Below are 14,349 nucleotides of genomic sequence, written 5' to 3' on the forward strand. Positions count from 1 at the left end.
AAAACTGTTTCCAATAGTGCTTCATCCGTTAAGCCACGTGGTAATCGATGTTGGTTTAAACCTCAAACCAGTCATGGTCACTAAATATCATTAGATGGAAAAGGAAGTGAGAGCTACTGCTGATGTTCCTGTTATGAAAGATGCTACAGTCAAATCCTTTCACGTTTATCTGTGCAGAACAAACAAAACAACTTATCAGACAGTACACTCAAACAGCCGCGGTCAAATATTTGGTTTCAGATAAGGAGCCTGCAATTGTGGGTTATACGGCATGGTGCATTATCTTATCTCAGCTGTTTCGTCCATTTTCTCTACCGTAATAACAAGAAGACTTCAGAAGGAAAGGTAAACATTTAAAGCATTTACAATTCCTCTAATGTATGTCTATCACTTAATTACTTAAGCATAAAGCTTTTTAGATCGACAGGATCGCTAGTGACAGAGAGCAGGCTAAAATTTAAAAAAAGTATGACAAGTGTGCAACTGCTCCAAATCACCTACAATTCATACATAACCGTCTTCTACAACTGAATCAAGAGAAAGTTATGTTGCCATGTCTCAAACAAGCCTGTCACTCAGAAAATCAGAGGAAACCAAATCAATTGTGGGAGGTGGATTAAAGGTGGACACCGAGGTGGAAGTCACACGCATTCTGCACAGTGAATTGTCCTTTTTGTTAACCCCTTTCTGACCTCGCCCTCCCCTAAGTAAGGCTGGCTTTCTTTAATACACACAAACATGGAGACCTCACGCAGGTTCTTCTGGAGTCAGGTCTCAAAGAAAACTTCTGGCCCAACACCAAGCTTCAGTCACTGGCTGCTTTGAATTTGGCTCTTTGGTAAAATGATATGTCTGTCTGAAGACTGCTTATGTGGCAGCAGACACAGTTCATATTACACTGACATCAAAAGGTATTTAAAAAATGCAAACCCCAAATCTGAAGTGAACTCCCCAGGCCCTGAGCCTTGGCATCAGATTTGAGAAGATGTGACTGGAAGCATCTGAGGAAATAATCATGCTGAAGGCAAAAGACACTGACACCACAGACCTTTCTCTCTGTTGATTCCTCATTTCCAGTCATGCCAAAGCTGAAGCAGAAAGAGGTAGATCACATAAAGATCTTTGGTCATCATAAGAAGGAAATAGTTGAAAGCTAAATATATTTAATGTTTCCACTATAATAATTGTGTGTGTAACTACTATTCAGTTGACAACAATACAGTGGGGAAGAAATGCTTCACAAAATTCTAGTTTACAATGTTAAAAAATACATCATTCATCACACGCATATCACAACAAGAGTACTTTTCATCTGGACCAGTGTCAACAAACAACACAAATCCCATCTATATAAACATCTTTCAAAGCCATTAGTTCAAGATGTCCTGGTGTGTAAGAGTACATGTGGCTACTATCTCTGTGCTATTTCTGGACCACTTTAGTGATAGCAGCATCTCAAATAACTGTATGATAGAAACAGCCTTCAGTTTAAGAGCCTACAAAGAGGCAGCAGCTACAGCAGTCATCCCATGGCAATAGCTCCAAGAATGAAAAAGCCCAATGTTTGGATACGACTTACACAAAGTGAGTGTCAATTTCTACATGTTTTACCAATGCTTAAGTGCACATTTGTCTCAGATGGAAAGACTGAATCATCAGTAGAAGTTATACTGTTTCTACTTTGATGAAAAGTTAGTTCTGCTTTCAACATCTTAACATTCATGGGGCCATAAAAAGTTTATCAAGCAAGTGTGGACATGGGCCCTGACAGACTACAAATGAGCATGCATGGCATTGACAGAGAGGCCAACAAACCCTCTGAACTGAACGATATGCTGCCTAAACAAAACCACACTTTTGTAATTCTTTTCCCCTGGTCAGCACTCTAGTTGATGTTTTGCCAGTTCCACAACCTCGGATCACTGCACAGCAATTGTCAGAGGCACAAAGCAGGGGGAAGTAGAGGATGGAGGATGAGTGATGTAACAGAGGGCTGAATGAAAAAGAGACTGTCTATGTTTGGTATGTGCTGGGGGGCTTCTGAGAAAGAAAAAGAAAAAAAAAGACTCCAAGTCATGCTTTTAGTGCTTTCAATGTACTATTTCTTGTATTCTCTGCTTGGGATATGAATGCGGTCACATTCTTTTAATAAAACATGCTTGAACATAATGCTCTGCATGAAAATCTTAAGGAAACTGTGTAAGCCACTGGCTTGTATGTGAGAGACTGACAAAAAACCCTTTCTCTGTAGTCAAGGTCTTTGCTAAGGAAAGCCATAGCACTTTGTTCTTTCAGAACGCTATTATTTGTTCATGTCTAGTTGCATAATTTAACCCAAATAAAGGGTATGCTAGTCTAAAAGCTGCTTCTTTTGAATATTTCATTTGCCCACAGGAAAAACAAGCGTGGGTCTATTCACACTGAGGGCTAGCCTATGGAGCTACTGAGATTTGCTCAGAGAGCAATCCATATAAACCTCCTTACAAACAAAGCCTTACATTCTCAAATCCATACACCATCCTTAGAAATGTTTTTAATAAATTCTTCACTTCACTGAATTTGCCTCAAATTCACAGTTTTTAGACAAAGATGGGAAAGCAATGGATGTTCCAAAGCTCTATGGCAGGAGAGGGAACAGAGAAGTAGTAAGGTGAATAATGGTAGGTAATCTGGAAGCAGCTAAAATAATTTTTGAATACAGTCTACATTATGAGTGATAAGGACTAATCCAGAAGACTGAATGGATCGGGTTTTAACAAATTCACACAGTAAGATGTGCCATAAGAGCTTAGCCTGCACTTAGCCTTGCATGCAAAAGCTATTTTAGCCCCCAAATATCTGGTTATGTGTGCCAGATGGCCATATGCTGGTTGGGCTTTAATTCCCTGAATGAAATCTTCTCAGGGCCACAGTGAAAGAAGAAGAAGAGGCTGTAGCCTGGGTACACAAAGGAACAAGAGGAAGCTATTAATTTGGCAAAGCCTGAATTCTGTGGCTGTTTTTTCATGTGTAAGACACAACTTAATGTTCACAATAGCAGCATAACTCAAAGACTGAAATCAAACAGAGCTATGGATAAGAAAGTAACCTTCAAGGGATGGCTTCTGATGTGGCAGAGAGGTTTATAAAGCCAGTCAGGCCTTGAGTCGTGTCTATTTTGATCTTTTGCTGTAAACATATTGCTGAATGTCAGAGGTTAGCACAGGGGCTGAAATTACAAATATATCCTTTAATCTTCTATAGTTGTAACAATGGACATTTGACATCAGACATTAATTCCCATAATGCAAAACAACAGATGGTACGCACTCATTAATCAAAACACAATACAAAATATTTTGTAATAAGATGGCAGCTTAAGCTTGGCCAGAAGTCATGTGATTAAGCTAAACAGAGCCCTTACAATGTTTTGTAGATATGGATTAAATCGTTTGAGCAACAAACACTAAACCCCTACGGGCTTGAAGGGTGGTTTTACTGTAGTTAAAAAAAAATTTAATGAAACATCTCAAACATGTCCTGTAGCATAATCCACAGGGTGGGAGGTATTTCTTACTGGAAGTTCATGCATTCAGTAAAAAGCCTCCGCTCTCCATCTGTATGCTCAGTGTGTTCCAGCAGCCATATTTTGGCCAAGCAAGGCTAAATGCACAACTTCCTTGTCAATCCTCTGGCATCAATCTTCCATATCTTTGGATTGCCGGATGAAACTTGAGCACCCGAGGAAACCCACACAGACACAGGGAGAACAAGCAAACTCTACATACTTATTCAAGCCCAAAGGCCCAAAGGTTTTCAGTACTTTATACAATTATTATTGTATAAATTATTTAAAAAAAACAATTAAATGAGTCACCACTGATAAAAAATGAAAAGAAATTATACTTGTTGCAAGCCTCATGAACCCCTGTGAGCATAAAGGCACTAAAATATATACAAAAAGTTGTACTGGCAGAAATCATTCCATCTGACTATGGTATTTGTTATTTTAGGTGCAGCCACAAAACATCCCTTTAGCCATTTTTTTAATTCCCTCTTTCAACACATAGTTTGTGCAAAGTCATTCCTGGTATGGATTTTACTTTGTTGGGCCAGCTGGTGCAGATACATGAGCTGCAGTGGAGCGATTTGGTGCAATGGAGTAGGTAGGACAGGTGTCATCACTCAGGTATGAAACCAGCCTCAGGGACGCGTTATGAAAAGAAAAATAGATTGGGGAGGAGATAAACCGGTTGGTTTCCGAGAACACAAGAGTAGAGGACGTAATAGCTGCACTCATATCTGTCATAATACTCTGTAATATGGTCTTTGTGAACTCTGTGGTCCTGAGGCTCCCCAGAGCTGTGGCAGAATCTGACTGTTGTTGGGATTACCAGCACATTTTATGTAATACTACACGAGGCTGGTGCATTAGAGCTCAGTGCCAGATTTTATCTCCGTTTGGTGATTTAAGCCAGTGCTTTCCCTCAAACACCCATTTGAAAAACATTTTTATCTGTGAAGTGTGAATTTGAGGTTTGACCAGAATGCTCTTGAGTGGGTGGTTTGGTAGAATCCTTCAAAGCCTTCTATCTGATAATGAAGGGTGTGCTAGCAAGTTGTGCATGTTTTCGACTGAGACAAATGGGGCAGGGGACAAAGCCTTCTTTAAGTTGAGGCAAGAAATGCAAAGGCTGCTGCTCAAAGACAACAGGAAATACAAGAATCGGGTGAACTTGTCCCTTTATTTTATCATCAAGTCCACACATGCCTAGGAAAAAAGATTCTCCCGCTCCTACTGGCACCAAGCCAAATCAGTCATCTTAAACTTAAGACTCACATGACGACATAACCCAGTGACAAGACTTGTGAGTCAGCAATCACAGTGCAGTATATTCACAGTTCAACACAGTCTCTCAGTATTAAACAAATGCTTCCAGATGCATGAGCTCCCACTGTGGTTCCTCTAACTAGTAACTACCTTAGATTTGTTCTCAACTCTTCAGCCTCTTTAATACTAATCAAATATTCAGGAACTCAGTACATGGCTGCCATCAATTGTTGATGTTTTTGCAGTGCTAAACAGCTCTTTTGTTCACCCCTGAACACAAACTGATGAGGTCAGCAGGTCCATGTTTGTTGTGGCCATGGAAGACAAGATCTGACAAGGCATGGCATGTTTACAGGCAAAATCAGAGCTAAAGACACCTTGACCAGATCACCTACAGTGCAACATAACAGAAGTAACATGACAGATTCTATCTCTCTAGCATGCAGAAAATGATGAGATTATCAGTTCAACTACTGTGGCCTACAGTACATCCTCTTAATGAGGGTAGGTCTTCAAGTTCATACCTACTGCATCCAGTGGCTTCACAATGAATGTTAATCCTGCAAGTGTCACAGCCTCTGACAAGGTTATGACTGAGTTTTAAAATCCTATTAAGGTGGATGGTCTGCCTGGCAGTAACGCTTGTTTGCGTGGAGTCTACTGGTAAGATCAAAAGCTCAAGAGCAAAGCCTTGTTTAAAACAATCTCTCTGTCTAGCCTACTGACCAGGAAAATTCAAAAACCTTGAAAGAAGAAATTGAACATTGCAATAAAAGAGTACCCTTCACTATTTAAACATAATACACAGCAAATTATTTATAGGGTTACAACGTTCAGACACACTGTTAATGTGAAGGCAATTTCCTGTCAATTTAAAATTTGCAGAACAGTTGCTTTGCTGCCTGAGGTGGGTGAATACTAATGGTACATAATGATTACTTTGCTCAATACTGAGCAAAATAACTGTGATTATCATTTTAGCCATTATTATGCAACCCTACGAGGAAATGTTTGGAAATGCAAAACAGCATGAATAAATTAAACTGTAGAAACTATGTCACAGTCCACTATCTTTGACTTGAGAAAGCCTGAGAAAGTCTTTTGAAAAATTACTGAAAGTGATTCAACTTAAAAAGCCCAGATGAATGGGCTGGATTGTAGAAAGATAAATAAAAATTAAATGAAAAGGATGGTGAAGAAAGCCTGCCAGACTTTTACATTGACCACTGGGAGCTTTTACACATTTTTAACATGCCTGATCAATTTTCAGTCTACCAAGTTTGAAACAAAGCTCAGAAAGCCCTGGTATGAATATAAATGAGGAGAATCAACTTGAAACATTTTAGCTAAAATATGTTTGAAAAGATAAAAAATGTACTAATTATTAGAAATCTACGCACAGGAAGACTATAGCTAATCCTATTTACCTTGATAGAATGTATGAAACTGGGCAAAACTAGGTGTTGACTAACAGTGTTGACATTTCAGCATTAGAATCTATTCAGTTTCACAATGAATATTTCATACTGACATATGGTGCCTCTGATTAGCACCAGACAGGATAAAGTCTTCCCTTTAATTCATGCAACTGCCACCATCATATCTGGTTTTAATTTAGTTCTGGGTATGGGTAGGTAAAGAGGGATGATACAGGAGTTTGGTGGATAAAGATTAGAAAATACTGCTTCAGGAAGAAATATGGAGTGAGGTTGTGTGTTGTCAGTGTTAATGATACTAGCTGGATTGCAGCTGACAAAGAGGTCTTCCACGACTGTGCCCTAACTCAAAATTATTTTCTGCAATGTAGACAAAACTTCCAGAAAGAAAAATGAAGGGCTGCTACGATCTGGGAATTGTGTAATCAATAAATATACAAGAGTCAGCAACATACGCAACTATGATTCTGCTTTATTTCCTGAATAAGATTTAAAAAATGCTTAAACTTCCCAGAATGACAACTACTTCATAAATAAGTGAAGTATTGCAACAGACGTACAGTATATTTCTGAAATATCCACCACTGATAAAACAACTGGTGCATGTAATGGTACCATTTTTGCACTTGAAATGAACAACGGCAGCCCAAAAATGCTTTCCTACTTCTCCCCCAAGTCCATTCCCCTTGGCTGAATATGTCCAAATGACTAATGTGCTGAATGTATCCATGCTCCAAGATTTTCTGCACTCACACCTTGCTTTTCTCCATCTCCATGCAGCACTAATTCTAATATCAATGAAAGACAACACTAACAGCCTCAACACGCTTCAAAATATATGATGCAAAGACAGTAAGGGTTGCACATTTGTAGTGTGTGCTAATTGAGCAAAGACGACTCCAGACAGTTCAGACTCTTTAATCTGTGATTAGACAAGTGGGCAGGGCATCAAGCTCAATGCTATTTGAGAATTGACACTCAAGGAACTGTTATGTCCCCAACAAGACAGCAAAGTGTTGATTCTTATCTCTTGATATTATTTAGCAAAGTCACAGGCATCAGCTCATTCATGAGCACAACAATGACATTAAAGAAATTATTTTTAAGTGTGGACAACAGTAATAATGGAATTTGATCATTAAAACAATGAATAGATTTTCACAATTTTGAATAACTTAGTTCATTTAGGTTCAGATCATGCTGTTACTGATAATTCCTGCTATCTTTATGTTCTCAACATCACCCAGTGCTAGCTGTGTTTGTTTACAACACTACACTCTGCTAGAAGGTAACACAGGATCTATGACTGCATTTATGCCAATGTTCATGTTTTCAAATGGTCTGTCATATGCTCTCATTCATCCACGCTAGTGTTTTGTGTCTGAAATAATAGTCTGTGTGTTACTGCTGGCACATACAGCTCAGGAAATGCCTGAATGGGAGAGGTGGGAAATAAGTAGAGCAAGAACGAGAGAGAAAATACGAGCTGAGAAACACTGTCCCAAATGTGCTTATTTTGACAGGATCCTCCCTGTGTCAGTGGACAGTTTCCTCGCCTCACTTGTTGGCTCAGGAAGTTGAATATCGTCACTAGCTGAGACCCCAGTATCCACCCACACAAGAATCTGGCCTCTCTCCCATTCTGAGGTCCAGGCAGGGGGAAACGAACCTTTCTTCCCTTTGTGAGGAATTCAACATGAGCATTCAGTGCATGCCCATGAACTGTGAAGCTCCAGGCCAGTTCAGCAAAACTTTTCAACAGGGTGGGCAATCCACATCTCACCCTATACCCGTCCCCAGGTTGCAGGCTCTACAACAGAATACAGAGGGGGGCAGAGGGCAGGGGGAAGAGGCCTGGCTTCGGCTGCACCAGGGGCTCTCTAGTTGCCAGGAATGTGAAACGCTTCCCAAGGAAATTCCTCCTCCTTCAGGAAGACAGGGAAGGAAACCAAGAGAATTTTGACACATTTCAAGCAGTGGGAGTGAGCATGAGAAAGAGGGGAGTGAAGGCGCTGATTGGCCTACTGTTAGCAAAGTGTGTGAACAGCATGGTGGAGCGACATCAGTTATTTATAAATATTCCCAAAATCTGTAATATCTTTTAAGAAGGGCCTACAAAAAAATGCAAAACAGCCCAAAATTTATGCTTTCTTTCTCTACACTGGCTCAAGTAAAGAACAAATGATCAATAAAAAGCACTTACACTAAGTTCTAAACTCCATTGTCAGTATCATTACTTTCGGCTTCTAGCCTCAGAGGTACAGCTGCCTATCAAAGAGATGTCCATTTTATTTATGCATGCCTTCTCCAGTACCAGTCAGTGAAGGCAAATGCTACAACTCTAGTATGACTATAGCACATTAATTAATTAATTAAAAAATGTGTCATCAAGTGAGACAAGAGAGGGATAGTTTAATCAGAGTGTGACATGGTCCTACATACTAAGCAGATGTTTGACTTTGACATCACAGTAACACTGTCATTTCTATACCTGTATATACTACATCAGTTGTCAGTTGTGTCGGTGCAGCTGAACAAAGACTGTGAACATGACACTCACTGACATGGAGTGCTGTGTCACAATCCTGAAGGGCACTGGAGAAGGCTGATGGGGCTTTGTTTATGATTCCAAAAGGAAGCAGAGGATTAAGCAGACTGTGTCTGTGTGCAGCGTCAGATTACTAGCTCTTCTTCTCCTGTTATGAAATCAGATTACTGAAGCTCCCCTGCTAGGAGAAACAATATCCAAGCCTTGAGATGGCAGGGTTATGGAGGAGGTGAAAGGGTAAAGTAAGCTCATACTGTGTGACAGACAGGCCTCCTTTATTTGGATCCTGTTTTAGTGGGTTCATCTTAGGTTTAAAAATGAACATACAGAGAATTAGACATTAAATCTGAGAGATTAAGGCCACTGGAGATTGCACACTAACAACTCAAACTTCAGGATATAATAAATGGCTGTATGCATTGCAGCATAAGGGATACGTAAAGACTTGTAGCTGATGGCTTCATCTTCACTGACCTAGAACAAAGCCGACACAATAATATTCGCTTCAGTCTGGGCCTGCGTTTGTTTTTGTTTATTTTCTTTATTTGCTGACATACACAGCGCACATCAGTTTGATACACTACACAGAACTGGGGCAGAAGAAACAAACATCTGACCAGAGCCTGCAAAGCACACTCAATTACTACTGAGATAAGGCTCTGCCACTCACAAGAGAATAAGGTCATCTTGGGACTCACATGAATCAAACAGCCAGAAAGAAGGATGCTCTGCTCAGCAGTGATAAACGTCAGAGGAAAAGAGGAAAAATGTTGTTTTGTAGCTTGTGGGCACACCTTTAAGATATCTTCACCTCTTGCAACCTAGATAGTCAAACTTAAAAGACAGATATATACTCAAAGCAAATATCATGGACTGAAAATGAAACAAGAAAAACATCTCCAGTTCTTTTTTCGACATTTTTTCATTCAATGACCCAAATAGGACTGTAATGTGTATTTGGAGAGCCTGCAGATTGGTAACAGATGTCTACCATAACAACTTCCCTGCCATTATGGAAACAATGAAGCCTGGTAAGCTTGTATGGCAAACATGACCAAATTCCTTGGGTGCTCCGCTCCCACCACGTTAATGATGAGGGTAAAGGTCATAACTTTTGATCCCAGATTGTAAAAGACCTTTGAACTTGGTAAGAAACATGCCCTCTCACACTGCTACACATTCTTTATCATTAGTAGATAAACATAACACCATCCTGACCTCTGCATTAGTATCATCCTTGCAAATACATCAACAGATGCCTGCCTTGCCATAGTTCTAGCTGGTGGATTCCCAAGCATGCTGCTAAACCCCTCGTTTAATACAAAGTCATTAAATTTCATCATGACAAAAGAGATCGTTTTAGCTATGCATCCTTTGCTATGTAATCATCAATTGAAAACACCAAGCAACTGTACCTAAATGTGTCTGTGCTGAAGCAAAAAGGTCTCAGAAATTCATCGAGCTAATCTTGTATTTCACAGCATTGTGTCAGAAGTAAAAATATGCCACCAAAGGAATCATCTAGATCATCACCATGGCAATAACACAACACAACCTACTGGCATACTTCTCTTCAACAACAACAAAAACCCCTCTCGACTTATTGCACCACATCCAGGAGCAGTGGTTCACCTTTTTTCCACAAGCAAGGTAGCCCCATCAGTGAGATCCCTGTCTGACGTCTAGTTTACATGCATCCAAAACATAGGACATACAGGTTGTATCTTTTAGAAGAAATCACTGAATTAAGCAATACTGGAAAAAGCTGTCCTGTGCATTTTACCTCTTAGCTATCTTTGGTTACTCAGCAGCATTATCAAAGCATTGGTCAGCTATTTGTTGAGGACAAAATGGACAAAAAGCAGGGTAGACTGTCTCTGCTCTCAGCACCCCCTCAAGAGGTTCTGTGTTACTTTACAATATAATGAGGGGAAAAAAGCTTAGCTTTTAAGAAATAAGCTCCAACACCAATACCACATGGTATTAGAAACATTTGAGGGTGGCAGACTGGCACAAATGGCAGTGCTGGAATAGAAACAATGCTTGTCCAACTGTTCCAACAGGCCTGTTAAGGATAAAGCTGCCACAACCCTTCGCCTGGCAGGTAGAAACCAGTCAAATACTGTATCACACACAGCAATAAAATCTTATGCACTAGCTAATGGTTGCATTTAGCTACAATACGCAATTGATAACAGCAAGGTTAAGAGTGAACAGCTCCTTGTCAAAATAACAGATATAACACATATTTCTATGAATCTATCTTAAGCTTTGTACTAGTCAAGAAGTACATACAGAAGAAAGCCAAAAAAAAGTCCTTTAGTGGCCCAGAGCCATAGGTGTATCTACAGCAAAAATATCAGGAAAAACAATCTCATGCTGAGAGGGCCTACAAGAACGGACAAACATATTTTCCATTGTGAATAAAATATTTTCCCCTAAGCGTGGCTTTCAGTAGAGCTTTGAGGCTTTAACGAATCGATTTTTAAAACAGAGTATCTTGTAATTATTAACGAGCAACAGCTGTGTGTGATGTTCCACAATAAAACCATCAATTGCTTGCAGCCCCATGGCCTCATTTGAATCCATGCCACTTAGCTGGACACCCACATTTGCTAAAGGCTAGTGGGGGAGCAAACAGCTGCACACAAAATGGCCCAGCCCCTGAAAGAATGCCAAGGCAGAATCCCCAAAACAGGCCTTGGGTTGGACTTCATGCAAAACCTTTAACACCAGTCTAGGATAAGTGGTGTAAAAAAAACACATAAGGCAGAAACGGGCTTGGCAAATTACTTTAAAAAATGTTGTGAACAACTCATCACATCCAACAAAAATTTCAACAAGACTTTTTAAAGTAACTCAACAATTTTGTCATACATCATTATCTAAGATGACCTCTACTCCATTACATTATCAGATCTAACAAATTACCCCAGACATCAACAAAGACGTGTGTCAAGCAGCTACTGCAGTCTTATGCTGAACAATAACTGGTAAACCTTTACTCTACACCTCATTAATAATCCATGTCAGCCTCACCCTTATTCATCTTTGATACAGCACCATGCATGTCATCCTCTATACAGAGAGAGCAGATAGTTTAGAGGCAGAGATGTGGGAAATCAATGTGCCATGTGTGTTACACTCTATAAATGCACTGACATGTCCCCTGCTTTTTCTGATAGACAGCAGCCTTAAAACATACAGCACTAGAAGTCTTATGTTAGAATGCAACATTTGCAATGGCTTGTACAGAACATCAGTTTTATCTATTGATGACTCAAGAAAAGAGCCTGAAAACCATAGGCATTTCATCCAAGCCCAACATCAGTGATCTTATAGGTTCTTACTGCGGCAAAATTGAGATAAAGGTCACAAAATCTAATTGTCCTTTCAAAGGATAAAATAAAAAAAAATTATGGAATCATATTTTCTGAAATAGAACGACCATAAATCTGGGTAGTGAACCATTCACATTCTAGTTAGCTTCAAATGAGCTAAGTTACAACAGACAAAAGAAAATAGTCAAACTGCAATTAGAAAGATCACTATCACTGTAAATTATCCATGTTTTCCGCATGCTGTGATTTCCATTCACACTTGCATACTTATGCGGACACTAAAGAGGCAGCAGGCAAACACACACGCACATCGACTGTGGAGGAAGCCCTCCTCTTGCAAGCCCACTTCTCTCCCAATGAGTGGAACAGATCTAGGTCAACGCTGATTAATGTGCCCACAGATCCCAAGAGGTTTCTGGTCAGGTGGCAGCAACGCCTGCACACTGACGATGAATACTAATACAGACTATTACTGAATATTACTGCTGTACTCGATATTTAACGGTGTCATCAGAATAACATGAAGACAATGCGGATGACTGCGAGTAAAATTTGCATACACAAAAAGTGACAACCAAAACAGTTTACTCTCTCCTGGTGCCAGCTGCTGTGTCAACACTATGAGTAGTTGTATTTGTTGTGGTGTTACGGCTGTAAGTGACCTGTGAGCAAACGCTGAGCTACACAGGGACAACCGAACATAAACATGAACACGAAAATGAAGTGGATTTCAAATGGCCAGCCAGCTACAGACGAGCGGCATCCATGTCACTGTATTTATAGATAGTTATGTTGCTATTAGGTGGCATGCATTCCGTAAATCAGTTCAAGCACAGGCCTGCACGGATACAGGAAAATGTGATATCAGCAAAGCTTTGAACAACGTAGCCACAAACTGATAAAACTAGTTAACGGAACTTTTTTAAGCTAGTTCTCATAACGGTGGAAATAAAATTCAAAACACCGACTGATAACAAAACAATTGCACACTTAGAGTATCACGTTTAAGTTTTTAGTGCAAATATGACAATTTAGCATCGGGCATTTAAGCCGACTGCATCTTTATTACGAAAAATAAGACATGAACAAAGCGCTTTTAGCACGAAACATGGGAGAAAAACACAAGTGCTATTTGCTAGGTAGCTTTAGCATTAGCCACCTTGCTAGTTAGCTTGCTAGTTAGCCAACCCAACACTGTTTTGGAAATGTATAGCAGCTCGCCTGTCTTGCCCAACGTTACAGCCACCGAGGGCGTTGTTTTGTCCAACATTAGCCTAATATTTATTAAACGATGTGGTGATTTGTAAACGTTGTGGTTTGTGGTATTTTTACGCTAACACAACATTGTTAACGTTACCTCGGAACGCAGCTTGGGGATGATCGGTCTATCTCCCAGGTCGCAAAGAGGTTCATGGGGACAGGCATGCTGCCGGAGCCCGAGCCCGGGACCACAGCCCCGGCTAACGCTCCGGTCGGGAGGGTTGTCGGTGCTGGTCCACCACCGCCACCGCTGCTCGGGTTCAGGAAAGCGGCCCGAACGCCTCCTCTTTCTACAGCCGCCGCCATCATCACCTCCACTGCCTGGGGAGCAGCTCTAGCTAAGTGTCGGACGAACGCGGGAGCCGCTAAACTCTGTGCTGCCTGCTCCTGTTCCTCCAGACTCCCAGCTCCTCTCTACGCTGCTTGGAGATGCTGATAGGCGGGGCGGGGCATGCCACTACTGATAGAGGGCAGCACGTCCCTGCGTTTAGGGTGGGACATCTTTACTATTACCTAGCCATCAAAACATGTTGCCACACTCATTTTACATATGAATCTATGTATAATCAGGATACATTTAGGACTACTGAGGATTAACTATCATACACGGTGATATTACAGAAAATATGAGCCATGTTCATCTTCACGCTTCCATTTCTGTTTCTTGACACTGTGAGCTGTTAATAAAAGCAGAAATGTCATGGGGCACTTACATTGAAATGCTAGGAACATCAACACCAAATTTGACAGCTAATTGTTTGTGGTCTGTGCTCTATAGACCTGTAAGAATACATGCACCTGATTGATGTATTTTGAGGATATAGCTTAATATACACACATACCACATTTTCAGACCAAAAAAAAAAACACAGATACAAAGAAAAATGGCAAGTATAGAGCTTTACGGTTTACATTCCTTTTGATTTCTCTTATATTGGCTGTACACACTTACCA

At 40.4% G+C, this 14,349-nt stretch overlaps 1 protein-coding gene and 1 long non-coding RNA gene across 2 annotated transcripts in view; one reads left to right on the forward strand and one right to left on the reverse strand.

Moving 5' to 3' along the window:
- Positions 1 to 13,846, reverse strand: part of zmp:0000000755 (phosphofurin acidic cluster sorting protein 2) — a 44,626-nt gene extending 30,780 nt beyond the window's left edge. The window contains exon 1 of the mRNA XM_018680220.2: positions 13,493 to 13,846. Coding sequence (XP_018535736.1) covers positions 13,493 to 13,704 — 212 coding nt within the window. The 5' untranslated portion in view covers positions 13,705 to 13,846. The remainder of the gene's footprint in view (positions 1 to 13,492) is intronic.
- Positions 1,384 to 8,462, forward strand: LOC108885777 (uncharacterized). The gene is made up of 2 exons (XR_001961291.2): positions 1,384 to 1,584; positions 7,770 to 8,462. It is a non-coding gene; the product is annotated as an uncharacterized LOC108885777 (long non-coding RNA).
- Positions 13,847 to 14,349: the final 503 nt, after the last annotated feature.

The sequence above is a fragment of the Lates calcarifer genome, linkage group LG16_LG22, assembly GCF_001640805.2.
Source record: "Lates calcarifer isolate ASB-BC8 linkage group LG16_LG22, TLL_Latcal_v3, whole genome shotgun sequence".
NCBI classification, from domain to species: Eukaryota; Metazoa; Chordata; class Actinopteri; family Centropomidae; genus Lates; species Lates calcarifer.